Source organism: Taudactylus pleione, unplaced genomic scaffold (assembly GCF_031769625.1).
Source record: "Taudactylus pleione unplaced genomic scaffold, aTauple2 ptg000647l, whole genome shotgun sequence".
NCBI classification, from domain to species: Eukaryota; Metazoa; Chordata; class Amphibia; order Anura; family Myobatrachidae; genus Taudactylus; species Taudactylus pleione.
Genome location: NW_028285049.1, coordinates 1,191,733 through 1,203,831, shown reverse-complemented (window position 1 = coordinate 1,203,831; position 12,099 = coordinate 1,191,733). Strand labels below are relative to the sequence as shown.

The 12,099-nt window shown below is 45.7% G+C and overlaps 1 protein-coding gene across 3 annotated transcripts in view; it reads left to right on the top strand.

Annotated features, from left to right (window-relative positions):
- Window positions 1-12,099, top strand: part of FYB1 (FYN binding protein 1) — a 111,488-nt gene that overhangs the window by 23,819 nt on the left and 75,570 nt on the right. For 2 of the 3 annotated variants that reach the window (XM_088455265.1, XM_088455263.1), the window contains exon 2: window positions 11,414-11,570. In XM_088455265.1, coding sequence (XP_088311391.1) covers window positions 11,414-11,570 — 157 coding nt within the window. The remainder of the gene's footprint in view (window positions 1-11,413; window positions 11,571-12,099) is intronic. The other variant, XM_088455264.1, reaches the window with a different exon arrangement.

Below are 12,099 nucleotides of genomic sequence, written 5' to 3'. Positions count from 1 at the left end.
CTTGCCTGTGAACACGGCACTTTCCTGTATACAGTATGTACCTGCCTGTGGTGAGAAAATAAACACCTGTTGGATTTTACCCAGTCTATGTGATTCTGGTCACACTATACATTATATTACATGCCTGTATTATATGTTATTCTACTGTGCTGTCACATGAATCATTTTGAGCAGTAAATAATTAACAAATACCCAATGATAAATTTACAGGGAACAAGATAATGATATGTGATTATCATACGGTACTTGCAGTGCTATTTATATACTGCTGTAAACTATTTGAACAAGATAGCAAATGATATAATATATTACAATTTAAAGGAATTTAAAGGAAGTGGTTGAATGAAAAGAATAAACCTCATTAAAGAGCAACAAATTTATACGTTGGTCCAATAAAAAAAAATACAAAATATTATTTTAAATTAAGGTTTTCTGTTAAATTAAACTTTTTAAAAATAAATATTGTTACAAACTTATTCAGCATGACCTTTTATTTCACTTATTCAGTGACCACAGAAGGCTGATATTCAAAGATATCTGAAACTTCCTGTAACATTCTTCCTTATTCCACATATAGAACAAATTGAATTCCATTTAGCAGCTTATTCTCAGGCTATATAACACATCTGTACAATTTACCCTGTCCAACTGCCAAATAGTTAATCTTATACTCCTTTTTAATCTACCTCAGCAAACAAATAGGTGTTATTAGTTGAGATGTGTGTGTCCGGGTTTCTGAAAGCCGAACACACCCGAAGTTGGGGGTTTCCGAGTAGAACTGGATCAAAGTTTGGATTCACTTTTGTGACCCGGTTCGAACCAAGTGCCTGATTCAGACTCGCTCGCAAGCGGGTCGATGGTGGGCCATTGCGCACGCTCGCCCTGGAGCGAGTGAGAAATCATTTGCTCCAGGGCTCGCTACAAGACGGGGCGGCTGTCGATGTTGATCGACAGCTCGCCCCGTTTTGTAGGCGGGGAGGGGGGGTGGCTGCACAAACGGAGGAGTTCCTGAAGGAAGGCCTGCCATTTGTGAGCGGCCTTACTGACATCACTAGTGATGTCAGTAGTGAACTTCCTGCTCTATTAGAGCAGGAAGTCCACTTGGGCTTGCGAGACCTGACTCCCTACCACAGGGTCTCCTCGCAAGCCCGATGGTCATGATAATCGCGACCATCGCCAGGCCTGATTCAGAGCGAGCGCATGCAAATAACGTGCGCCTCTGAATCAGGCCCCAAGTCCCAGTTCGGATCTGTTGCCAGTTCAGTACTCTGATTTAAAATCCGAAGGCGGATTTTGGATTCGGACATTTTAGCTGTTTTTATCGATTTTATCCAAATCCAAAACCAAAAATCTTATGGGTGGTTTTGCAAAACCAAATATGAAGATGAATCCAGATCCAAAATCAAAATCAAAACACGGGAGTCTGTGCACAACTCTAGTTATTAGAGATATAGGAAGTTGTAGAATTTCATTATATTTAAATTTTAATTTTCCTAGAATAGTTCTTTTTTTTTTTTTTTTGTTAGATATATTTAATGCACAATATTTATTTTCCATTATTCAAACTCCTAATTCACCCAAACAAAGATAATTAGGGATATGTTCCTGTAACAGCCCTAAAATACAGTATGGAGTGTATTTTATGGCCTGAGGAAACATCAGGTCACATGGGTGTCTCAGTTTTACATATCAAAATTATGGGAAACCTTTCGATTCATAGCCAAATCAACCTGGGTAGCCCATCATAAAATCAAATTGGGTTTGGCCTTTATTTTTGAAACTTCATCAAAGTCTACTTTCTTGATAACATAGGCCTTAGCAACAGTATCTTGACTGTTCTCAATATCACGATGCTTGATGTCTTTGTACATTGGACTCCTGTTTCTTGAAAAAGTCTCTTTTCCTATAGTAGACTTCCATTCACACTAGTCATTCTTTGATTTTAGCTCTTGGACCTCCTGAGGTACACAAAATGCGATATTTGTGAACTATTCATATCTTCTGGGTGGCTTGCCGATGTGTGTTCTAGCAGATGACCATTGTTGTGGTTGAACTCCCACACTGGTAGTTTCTGGTTCAGAGTTGTCTCCAGCTGCTGGCATGTCCAATGAGACATACTTGCTCTACATATCAAAATCTGGCCTTTCCAGAACTTTTATTGTTTCTTTAAATACAACATCCATTGATTTGATACATTTTCTTTTAGTTGGATTCCAAAATATGTAGCCTTTACTCTCATGACAATATCCGAGCATTATGCATTTTAATGGCTTTGAATCCAGCTTGCATCTTAGTTCCTTTGGTATATGGACATAAGCAGTGTTCCGATATGCTTTACACTTGGCTTGCAGGCTCAGCAAGACTGGCACCTTGAGAAAGCGGGACCTCATGGCCAGAGACAAGGGCATGTAGAACATCATGCCCAGATGCATGGGCATTTAGCAAAGCTTTGACCATCTTTTGAAACTCTAAAATGACAGACGCCACCTCTCGGACCTCTGACAAGGTGACAGACACAGCTTGGATCTCTGACAAGGTGGCATACTACTTCTCATACCAGGCAGATGGAACCTTGTGCCCGGACGCAAGAGCAGACAGAACCTTGTGCCCAGAAGCAAGGACAACTAATCCTCATGCCGGAGGCAAGGGCAGATCGAACCTCATTCCCGGAGGCAAGGGCAGATGGTGGCAGGATATGGATATTGCCAGGTAACATGACAGAACAGAGGCCCTGATTCAGAGCCGGACGCTCTTTGTGAGCGCTCGCTCTGAATCTGAGCGGCCTGTTTTTTGTTTTTTTTCAATCCGGCCTCCTGGCCGCTCGCTAAGCTGTGGGTGACCACCCACAGCTTTTGCGAGCGGGCAGGTGATGTGGTAGGGTCTCGTTCCCGCAAGCCCCAGTGAGCTTCCTGCTCTATTAGAGCAGGAAGCTCAACTACTGACATCACGAGTGATGACAGTAGGGCCGCCCTCAAACGGCAGGCGTTCTTTCGTGAACGCCTCCGTTTGGCCAGCCACCCCCCTCCCCGTCTACAAAATGGGGCGAGCTGTCGATCAACATCGACAGCCGCCCCGTTTTGTTGTGAGCCCCGGAGCGAGTGATTTCTCGCTCGCTCCGGGACTCGACGCACCCATCTAATTTGTATAACTAAAAGCACACTACCGTTCTTCTGCCACAACACACACAAAACAAACAAATGCACAACAAACAGAGAGGGAGGGTGAGATTTCCAGAAACAAAGAGGCTGAGTCTTTGGATAACAGACCTAATATACCAGCAAGGCCAAACCCCCAAGGAACCCTATAGGCTAAGATTAATGATTGACACCAACATCAAAGTCCTTAAAGCTATACTGCTACGACAACCACAGGGTTTGAACTGGCTCAATCAGATTGCACCTGCCTTACGCTGTCCAAATCTTCAGCCTCACCTTCAGTTGTCCTTCAATGTGACCTTTCTGCACATGCAATACCATTGAGCAAAGAAAGAGAAAAACAGTTTGAAATCTGGAGTGTAGTACTGCGTGATTGAAGCTTCTGAGCGTAACCACGAAGGCCGCCGCTCGTTCTTCTGCATATGTGCAGCACCATGTTGTTATTGTGTTTCAGCGCCACAGTGGGACACGGATGTGTTCTACTTGGTTCCAAAGACCCTGCGAGTATCCTGCTGGATCCTGCATCCCAAACACTGTATTGCTGCATCGCTACCCTCATACATCACCGCCTGGTGCGCTCTATGTTCCACTCACGCTGGCAAAAGAGGAGAGTATGTCGCTGCAAAAGGATTTTTTCCAACTGGAAAGCTATAGGAGATAGATGGCCAAACAATTTTATGTAGATAAATGTAAAGTTATTCACCTCTGGGCATTGTAAGCATTCCAGGCAGTTGTAATAACAATATTATGAATGATGCATACAATGAGGGATAGATGGATGGGATGCAATCAGTTTTACAGCTGTATAAATGACTTGCAAAACTCAGATATGGGGTGCAGTTTTGTGTACCTTTATAGAAAGAATGGCATAGCAGAACTTGAGAGATTTTCAAAATGTATTTAGTTGATAAAAGTTTTGAATTCAGGGAATGGAAGCGTTACATTATAACAAAGATTAGACAACTTGGACTTTTTTACATTAAGAAATGTAATCTTGTAAGTGACATCATCTATATAATAATCTGCTAAAGTCTGTCCCGTCTCCAACATACAGTACATGTGCTTTGCAATTCTGGCCTTGCAAATATGTCACTGAAGCAGGAGGCGTCCCGCCTCCTGTCCTGCAGTGCATTACTTATCCGAGCTGTGTCCAAGGATAATCTGCGATAACATCGGCCGGCTAAGTGACCCACAGAGTCATGCAAGCTGACTGCCGCATTTACAACAAAGAGGCCAGTAAATCTCCTTCAGCTAACGGAGATCCTGGCCTCTTCCTTCCCCCTCCCCAACGGCGTTGACATGCCTCGCAAAGATGAATTGCTCCAGCACTCGCAGCGAGTAGGAATGTTAATTATCTGGGTCTGATCAGACCCCAATAATTAACATAATGAATAGAGCCCTCAGTAACGGTATTTTTTGGTTACTCCTGACCTGAAAGAGATTGCGCCCATCACCCCTTAAATATCATGAAATAGAAATATATATTTGCTAGTACTGAAGCCGGTGGCTGTATCCTTGGATGCAGCTTCACTGGCTTCAGCGGCGTGAATTTCCGGCCATCCTTAGTAACCAGAGAATGACTCAGATGACCGATGGTCAAGCAGATCATCCGTTGCTGGATCCTTGGAGACAGCAGCGGATCAGAGAAGCCGGCAGGAGGCGTCTGTTTACAAAAAGCACCTCCCGTGGCATTAGCATATTATGACACAGCGGCTGTATGATCGAAATCACGCCCATTATGTCATGTATTTTCTATTTGTATTTTTACATGTCTTTGGGCCATATTCAATTTGGAGCGAAAAGCTGTTCTCGGTGAAACTTTTTCACCGATGACGTCATTTTCGACGATTTAAGTTATCCCCATATTCAATTTTTCGGACATTTCTCCGCTGCTAAAAGTCAATGTATTGGGACTAGTGAAAAAGTATCACCTATGAATAGGTGGCAAGAAAAACTACAGAATTGGGGTTTTGGGGTACAGACTTCCAAAAACCACCCTGCACCCCTTGGACAGGTCCCCAAAGGTTTTCTGTGTCCAAAAATGTTTAAAAAGTACCTTAGGACACCCCAAAAAAGTACTTTCATTTTGGGGGCAAAAAAAAAAGTTGGGGGACAAACTTTTAAACTAGCAAAATAGACTCGGGGGGTCCCCAAGTGTGCCCCAGGTGTTTTTTTGATTGCAGGTGCTTGCAGCAGGTTGATTTTTAAAAGTTCACATAAGCCACTTCAAAATATGCTAGTGCCCATTTTCATGTACCCCAAATTTGATGGGACTACTTATTTTTCCCAAAAAACATTGCTAAATGCTATTCTTCACCACTTTCCCAAAGACGCTAAATAGCACCTATTGAGACCATTTAAAGACCCACATACCTTTATCAGGGCTATTTGGGGGTACCCATAGTTAACCCCATGTCAGAGCATCATTTGGGGGGTGTCAGGCTGATTTTCCCAAAAATGACAGAACTTTTCTCCGATTTCCTTTTCGCCGGGTTCCATTTTTGCCGATTTTGAAATTGAATACGGGGAATCGCGAGGACGAGTGCGATACTTTTTCGACCTTGAATCCACCAATGACGACGACTTTTCGCTCCAAATTGAATATGGCCCTTAATGAGAGTTCTGGTTGAGGAGAACTACCGTCTAAGGACCCAAGAAAAACGTATTTGTCCTGGCTGGGACACCCAGGAGCGCCTGAGACCTACCCTTGTGTTACTATGATATAAGAGATGTTCTAACAATCTCCCTATATCATATTACAAATAGCCACAGTTTCTCAGCCAGGTAGAATGCTCCCTCCGTCTCCCCTACATGTCACTGATCAACTGGAACATTTATTTATCAGTTTTTACATTTTGTTCCAACTGATATTATATATACAGTATATTAAAGGTTCATAAAAAGGTCTGTCTAATGAGCATGGGATAGGGTCCCTCACTGACATATTCAGGGGCACCAGAGGAGGGGGGCAGTTACTAATTACCCCCACCCAGGCTTGTTGGAGAGGCCCAGGTCCACTGCTACCCCACCTCGCTCTTACCTGTCAGCAGTATCTCTGCGCAGCATGGTGGGCAGCAGTGGGGCTGGGGAGGCAGTCTCCTCTGCCTGTGCTGGGGTGGGGGGGAGTGATCACACTGATCGTACCCCCCCCTCAGGATTTGCACAGGGCTGAGGGACTCCCAGCATCCCAGCATCTGCCGTGATTAGGTCATGCTCCCTTGGGAGGTGGTTATGGTGTGGATTTAATAATTAAATGCCTTTCTTATAAAAGATGTAAAGTTATTGGCATTTATGGGACCAGTGACAGATTTCACCTAGGGGGTACAGGCTGCTAAACCCCCTGCCCCAGGAAATCTGCCACCCTCTGAGACTGCCAGTCTGGGCCGTGATTAACAAAGAATGCCTTTCTGACAGTCCTACCTGGCTTCTAGGGGCTGCAGCTGATGTAGTCCCTAGAAGCCAATGTTTGTGCATTTGCTCTAGTCCCACTGTTGTTTGTGCGCATGTGCCGGGCCCGCTACCTGTCAGATGCACGTGCCGGGCCCGCTACCTGTCAGATGCATGCGCCGGGCCCGCTACCTGTCAGATGCATGCGCCGGGCCCGCTACCTGTCAGATGCATGCGCCGGGCCCGCTACCTGTCAGATGCATGCGCCGGGCCCGCTACCTGTCAGATGCATGCGCCGGGCCCGCTACCTGTCAGATGCATGCGCCGGGCCCGCTACCTGTCAGATGCATGCGCCGGGCCCGCTACCTGTCAGATGCATGCGCCGGGCCCGCTACCTGTCAGATGCATGCGCCGGGCCCCCTACCTGTCAGATGCATGCGCCGGGCCCGCTACCTGTCAGATGCATGCGCCGGGCCCGCTACCTGTCAGATGCATGCGCCGGGCCCGCTACCTGTCAGATGCATGCTCCGGGCCCGCTACCTGTCAGATGCATGCACCGGGCCCGCTACCTGTCAGATGCATGCGCCGGGCCCGCTACCTGTCAGATGCATGCGCCGGGCCCGCTACCTGTCAGATGCATGCACCGGGCCCGCTACCTGTCAGATGCATGCGTTGGGCCCGCTACCTGTCAGATTCATTGCGCAGGCATGGATTCTGTCTGTGGACTGCAGCACTGCACGGGCATCCCCCCTTCTCCAATATGGTAGCAGCCACCACTAATTCTTACCATGATGATAAATTGACAAACACCTTGTTGAGATTTTATTTTACCTTCCCAGTGGTCGGACATATAAAAATAGGCTAACTTTGATGGAGTTTCATCTTTTTTCAACCTTGCAAACCATGTAACTTAGTCATTATAGGTAAACTGATATACTGTGAATTTTTCATTTTGCAACATTTCCATATTTCAGATTTTTTCTGTTTCACAATATATATGGAAAGAGCTTAACTCATTCTGGAACTATTTATTAAAAGCCCAAAAAATGCTTTCTGGACAATATTTATATTTAGGTTATTTTATCAGAAGGATGAGTGGGATCAGTTGCCGTCTCAAGTAGCAGAAAGTTTGGATCCATCTCTCGTGTGAGGCCAACTATCATTATTAATGAACTAACCATTCACTATCTACCAATCCTGTGCAGATAAAGGTGCACTGTTCTCTGTGCTCTCAGGAGGTGCTTCCATACACTGCATGAGTCAGTGGCGTATCTATAATGGATGTAGTGTGTGCGGGGCTCACGGGCCCCTGGGTCCAGGGGGGCCCGGCACCGCACACCCTGCACCCACATTATTTTAAACTCACCTGTCCGTGGACCCGCGTCGGGTGTCAGCGCAGCTCAGAACACCGGAAAATGGCCGTTGCAGCCATTTTTCCGGTGTTCTGCGTATGCGCAGTAGACTCCGGGCACACTCTAGTGCCCGGAGTCTACTAATGCTCCGGTGTCTGGCCAGCCGCGTCAGTCGGCTGCCGGTCACCGGGGAGAGAGGAGAGGTCCCCGCACAGGGAGTGCACACAGGCCCCCTCCTCTCTTAAGACACCCCTGGCAAGAGTGCATAACTGTGCAAAGAGGCAGAACATATTTTTATTTTACACTTTTTTCATTATTTGGTGTTAAAGCTATGTTTTACAGTGTGCAAAGTGCTCCTAGAACTATACTTCTATGCAGAAGTGCAGATAGAAGGCACCAAATGAGTCCCACTCAATGTATAGAATGAGACCAGGCTCAGACCTGATGGAAAACCAAATCCCTCTACAGTGATAACAGCTGTGCTCTCACCTCCCCTTGATCTATATGTAATAATCTTGCCCTGAAAAATAAAATCTAATATTTGCACTGCTCTGCAATGCCATATATTCCCATAACAGATTCCTAGGCACTCTTGTGTAAATGAAGGTGCACCGTTTAATCAACAATAGATTTAATGATGCACCTCAACCACTTATACCCCTTTTACACCGGAGCTAAAACTCGGGTTTTTGAAGGGTTAACCCGGGCAGCTCCCTGGTGTAAAAGGGGAGAGAGTTGGATCGCCGGGTGACCCAGCAATCCATCCCAGGTAACTAGCAGGGTTTAACACGGGCATAGCCCGTGAAACCCTGCTGTGAGAACAGCGCACTCCGGGTCACGATGACCTGGAGTGCACTGCTAGCCGGCCGATTGGTCCGGCTTCAGTGGCGCTTGGAGATGACGTCATCTCCAAGCGACCACTTTCACTCCGCAAAAGCCGGGTCTATGCAGACCCGACTGCGGTGTGAGCGGCGCTGACTCGGGAATATCCCGAGTCGGCGCCGGCAAAATTCCGGGTCTGATCCGGATAGGAACTTTGTTCCAACTCCGGGTCAGACCCGGAATTTAGGTGGAAAAGGGGTATTAGTGTTCTGACATTAGGACCCTGTATCAGTAGCTTTAGAATTAAGAATGTTTATTGCAACAACATCCAACTCTATGCATCCCACCATTCAGGTGTCATTTTGTGTAGTTCACATCAAATGCATTTTCTGCTAATTAATGACCCTGGCTTCAGTCTCCATGATGAGGGAAATCCTAATAGGTGCACGAATTGATCACATCTTTTACTTTTAACAGAATGTCCCATAAACATGACTTTATATTGCAAACACGGCAGCAGCTATTGTGAAAAGGATTGTGGCTTACTGAGATCACCATCATTTCCACAGCCACTTTATTTTTGTATTTTTGCTCAACTTCCTCCAACTTTGTTTCGGTGCGAGCTGACACTAGCACTGGGGAGGTGCAGAGATCTGCAAAAAACAAGCTCCCCTGGTTCTTTAGTAGATGCTGTCAAACTGACAATATACATTTTTGGAAACACATAGAAGGAACAGGGCTTCTAGTGTTCTGTTGTGAAAACATAAGGAGAATGCTTATTGTTGCCACATAAAGGTGTCTATTTACTAAGCAGTGTTAGGAGACAGAGTGAAAAGTGATAAGAAAGTGATAAGGTGCCAGCCAATCAGCTCCCAACTGTCATCTCACAGGCTGTGTTTTAAAAATGACAGTTGGGAGCTGATTGGCTGGCACCTTATCACTTTCTTATCACTTTTCACTCTGGGTCTCATTCAGACCCGCTCGCGAGCACTCCGTCGTGCGCATGCGCGAGACCCGAATAACGACGGGGTAGCCATCGTTATGGGTCTCGCACCAAAGGGGGCGTACTGTCGATGGTGATTGACAGCACGCCCCCTTTGGTGGGCGTGCCGGGGGCGTGGCTGCCCAGATGGAGGCATTCCCATGGGAACGCCTACCGTCTGGGTCCAGCCCCACTGACATCACTAGTGATGTCAGTGGGAGTGATTTTGGCTCTGATAGAGCCAAAATCACTCCAGGGCTTGCGGCAGATGAGACCCTACTGCAAGGATCTTGTCGCAAGCCCGATGGTCGCGATGGTCTTGACCATCGCGACCATCATCATGGACGCTCGCATAAGCGTCCGGCTCTGAATCAGGCCCTCTGTCTCCTAACACTGCTTAGTAAATAGACCCACAGTATTTTGTAACTGCAGTTTGCTATATTTTTAGACTCAAATACCTCTATCAGTGGTGCATATCTATAATGGATGCAATGTGTGCGGTGTCAAGGGGGGTTCTGTACTGTACACCCTGCACACAGTTTAGCAGTGGGCACAATACTGTATATCTGTTGCTGGTGCCCATTTTTGGGGGTGATATATGCAGGAAAAATGGCAAAGACGATTGTAAAGTGTCTAGCACTGTAAAAGAACCTTTGCCATCTTTCTGAAAATGTCACACAGAAGATGGCTGAAGGTAAAAGTTATAGGGGAGGGCCTGCTTCATGGGAGGAAGGAGTAGGTCCAAATGGTAAGTTCAGGGGGCATGGAAGATTGAACAGAAGAAGCCCCACTCCTCCTATGTAATTACGCAATTTGCAGCATCACGATACAGGGGGAGGAGCCTTAATGACGCAAATCACAGCAAATTATGTCATCGAGCCCCATCCACTGAACTAGGGAAGTAGCAGGGACCTAGGAGGGTTCCCTGTTCTCCCAGGAGTCAAAGAGAACTCCCCGAAATTTGTCATCCTCAAGGACATTCCAGAAGAGTACTGAATGGAACTATGGTTTCTAGTGAACTGATAGGCTGCCTTCTCAGGAATCTCACAAGATGGCTCCCTCCACTGTTTGTAAGAAGAACATTGTAGGAGTTGCCACATGTCTCAGTGGAGCCAATGTCTCAGTGGAGCCAATGGTTCTTTGTGAATTCATAGGGTGCTGCCTCCATTGTGTTAGGTTTACCTTTACTTGAGGAACAATATTTGAAGGTGAACTGTAAGTAGCTCGCACCTTTTCTCCAATGTCACTAAAAAAAGAGCTGCTCACAAGGAAACATGATTGTAATAGAAGGAAACTGCTTAATGAATTGTTCTCTCTCTCCATACATTAAGGGGGAAATATAATTGTTAGTTATGGACAAGTGTTGCCAGCGTTCAGACAGTTTCTCCAGCAATTTGTGGCCACCACAACGCAGATTTTGCCTTTGAAGGCCATATAGGAAAAATCTAAAATGTTACAGAATCGTATTTATTAGCAATGTGCGCTCACTCATATAGCTGACAATAGCATTGGCCCCTAAAAGTCTTTATTTTCCAAGTTAATATACTGTACACTGTTTAGTTTTCATATTTAATTTTACTTTGAAGATTGTTGTTTTTTTATTATTAGTATTATTATTATATGATCACTCCATTTTTTTTGTTCTGTCTGCAATGACAGATTATTTATTAATATAATAAACTATATAAATATATCTATAATTTGGTGTCTTTCAGTAGGTGGCAAAGTGGCACTCAGTGAACAGAAGTCATCAGCATTATCCTCAGCACTGCCTCCGCCTCCACCAACTGGCAACCCGGGCAAATCCCCTGCAGCCCCTCCCCAAATTCCCGGTTTACCTCCCAGGAAAATCAAGCTTCCAGCAGAGCCAACGTAAGTGACCTTCACCTGTTATTGTGACTGTACATATTTATAATGTGATGCTAACATATTCAGCCGCTCTCTATGCACCTCCAGGCAAGGATGCTTCTGAATAATATAACCTATTTTTATCTGAATTCATGTAGAAGGGGGAGCAAAAAATGCCTATTCAATGACAGTGCAAACCGCATCCAATTGACCTGACTGCTACAAAATGCAATTGTTTTCTTTACTTGTCAACAGCGCCAGTACAATGACCTCATGTAAGTGTTTATGAACTAAAGAGGCACATTTGTGGCAACAATTTACACAAACTGAGCTTCACAACAGGACAATAGCTACAGTTAGCAGGCACGGAAACGTGGGTGCTGCACTCTATGGGGTCTATTTACTAAGCCTTGGATGGAGATAAAGGGCCTGATTCAGACCCGCTCGCGAGCGCACAGTGCTCGCAAGCGGGTTGATGTTCCCCCACTGCGCATGCACCACCTCTGGCGTGCGCATGCACGAGCCCCAGCGAGCGACGGCACCTCCGTCGCAC